The 969-nt window shown below is 50.8% G+C and overlaps 1 protein-coding gene across 1 annotated transcript in view; it reads right to left on the minus strand.

Annotated features, from left to right (window-relative positions):
* Nucleotides 1–969, minus strand: part of LOC113211552 (neurexin-3-like) — a 27,669-nt gene that overhangs the window by 19,923 nt on the left and 6,777 nt on the right. Inside the window, exon 6 of the mRNA XM_052264011.1 lies at nucleotides 544–647. Coding sequence (XP_052119971.1) covers nucleotides 544–647 — 104 coding nt within the window. The remainder of the gene's footprint in view (nucleotides 1–543; nucleotides 648–969) is intronic.

Genomic DNA, 969 nt, shown 5'->3' on the forward strand with positions numbered 1-969 from the left:
GTCAAGTCCCATATGAGCGCACATATGGTCACAATAGCATGAAGAGGGACCTCCCATGGGTGGGAACGTATTAAAGTTATCGTCCAGAAAGAACGTTCCTTTTTCTATTCGCTTCATCCGGAACAAGTAGTATGGGAGCCTGGCGCCTGCGAAACATGGGGTAGGCCGGCCCGCAGTACACACATGCACTGAGGCAAGATGTGGCCTACCTATCAGGCGCTATGAGAGCTTGCATATCCTGAACTTGACCCGGTTAGTAACGCCAAATGACGGACGAACTTTCTGGATGATCTTTATTTCAGACATGTACTTTAAAACTGTACTTTCAGTGTCATTCTTTCGTCCCTCAATTCATAATAACATTGTACAGTTTTCATAGTGTTTATAATTAACATGTTTTCAACTGTTCAAGGTAGATTAAATTTTGACGGTGTGAAATAAATAAAAAGTGAACCGTTTTACTCACGTGGCTGGAGTTGGCACCGTGGCTATAGATGACGAGTCCGTTTGGTTCGTTGGTCCGCAGCTTCAGCGAAAGCGAACCGGACCGTGGCGCGTCCCAATTCGGCAACATCTGAGGGGAAAAACAGAGCCAGTGTTCTAGTGACAGATATCAAACAAGAACGCATCGAACTGACATATTGTGCCTGCCAAATAGTACGCGCAGGTAAAACGGTTTGCTCAAACGCAAGTTGAGCGAGCACCGCTTCTCGTCCGCCTCCCTCCCCCATGCCGCACCCACGGCCTACTATACCCTCCCTCCCACGCATCTTTCGCGTTCTTTCCAAACCTGCAACCTCAGGGGGGGTGTTCCAACACACCAAACATCGCCCCCCTCCCTCTCCGCCCCGCTCGCCCGCCGCGCCACGTCTCCTTCGCATCCTCGGCAGAGCCCTGTGAGCTCGCGCCCGTGGTCGGCCTGCTCTGACTAACCTTATGCGATTCAAAGTGTTTTGCTACGCTTGAGCG

Source organism: Frankliniella occidentalis, unplaced genomic scaffold (genome assembly GCF_000697945.3).
Source record: "Frankliniella occidentalis isolate FOCC.00 unplaced genomic scaffold, Focc_3.1 Scaffold15, whole genome shotgun sequence".
Lineage (NCBI taxonomy): Eukaryota > Metazoa > Arthropoda > Insecta > Thysanoptera > Thripidae > Frankliniella > Frankliniella occidentalis.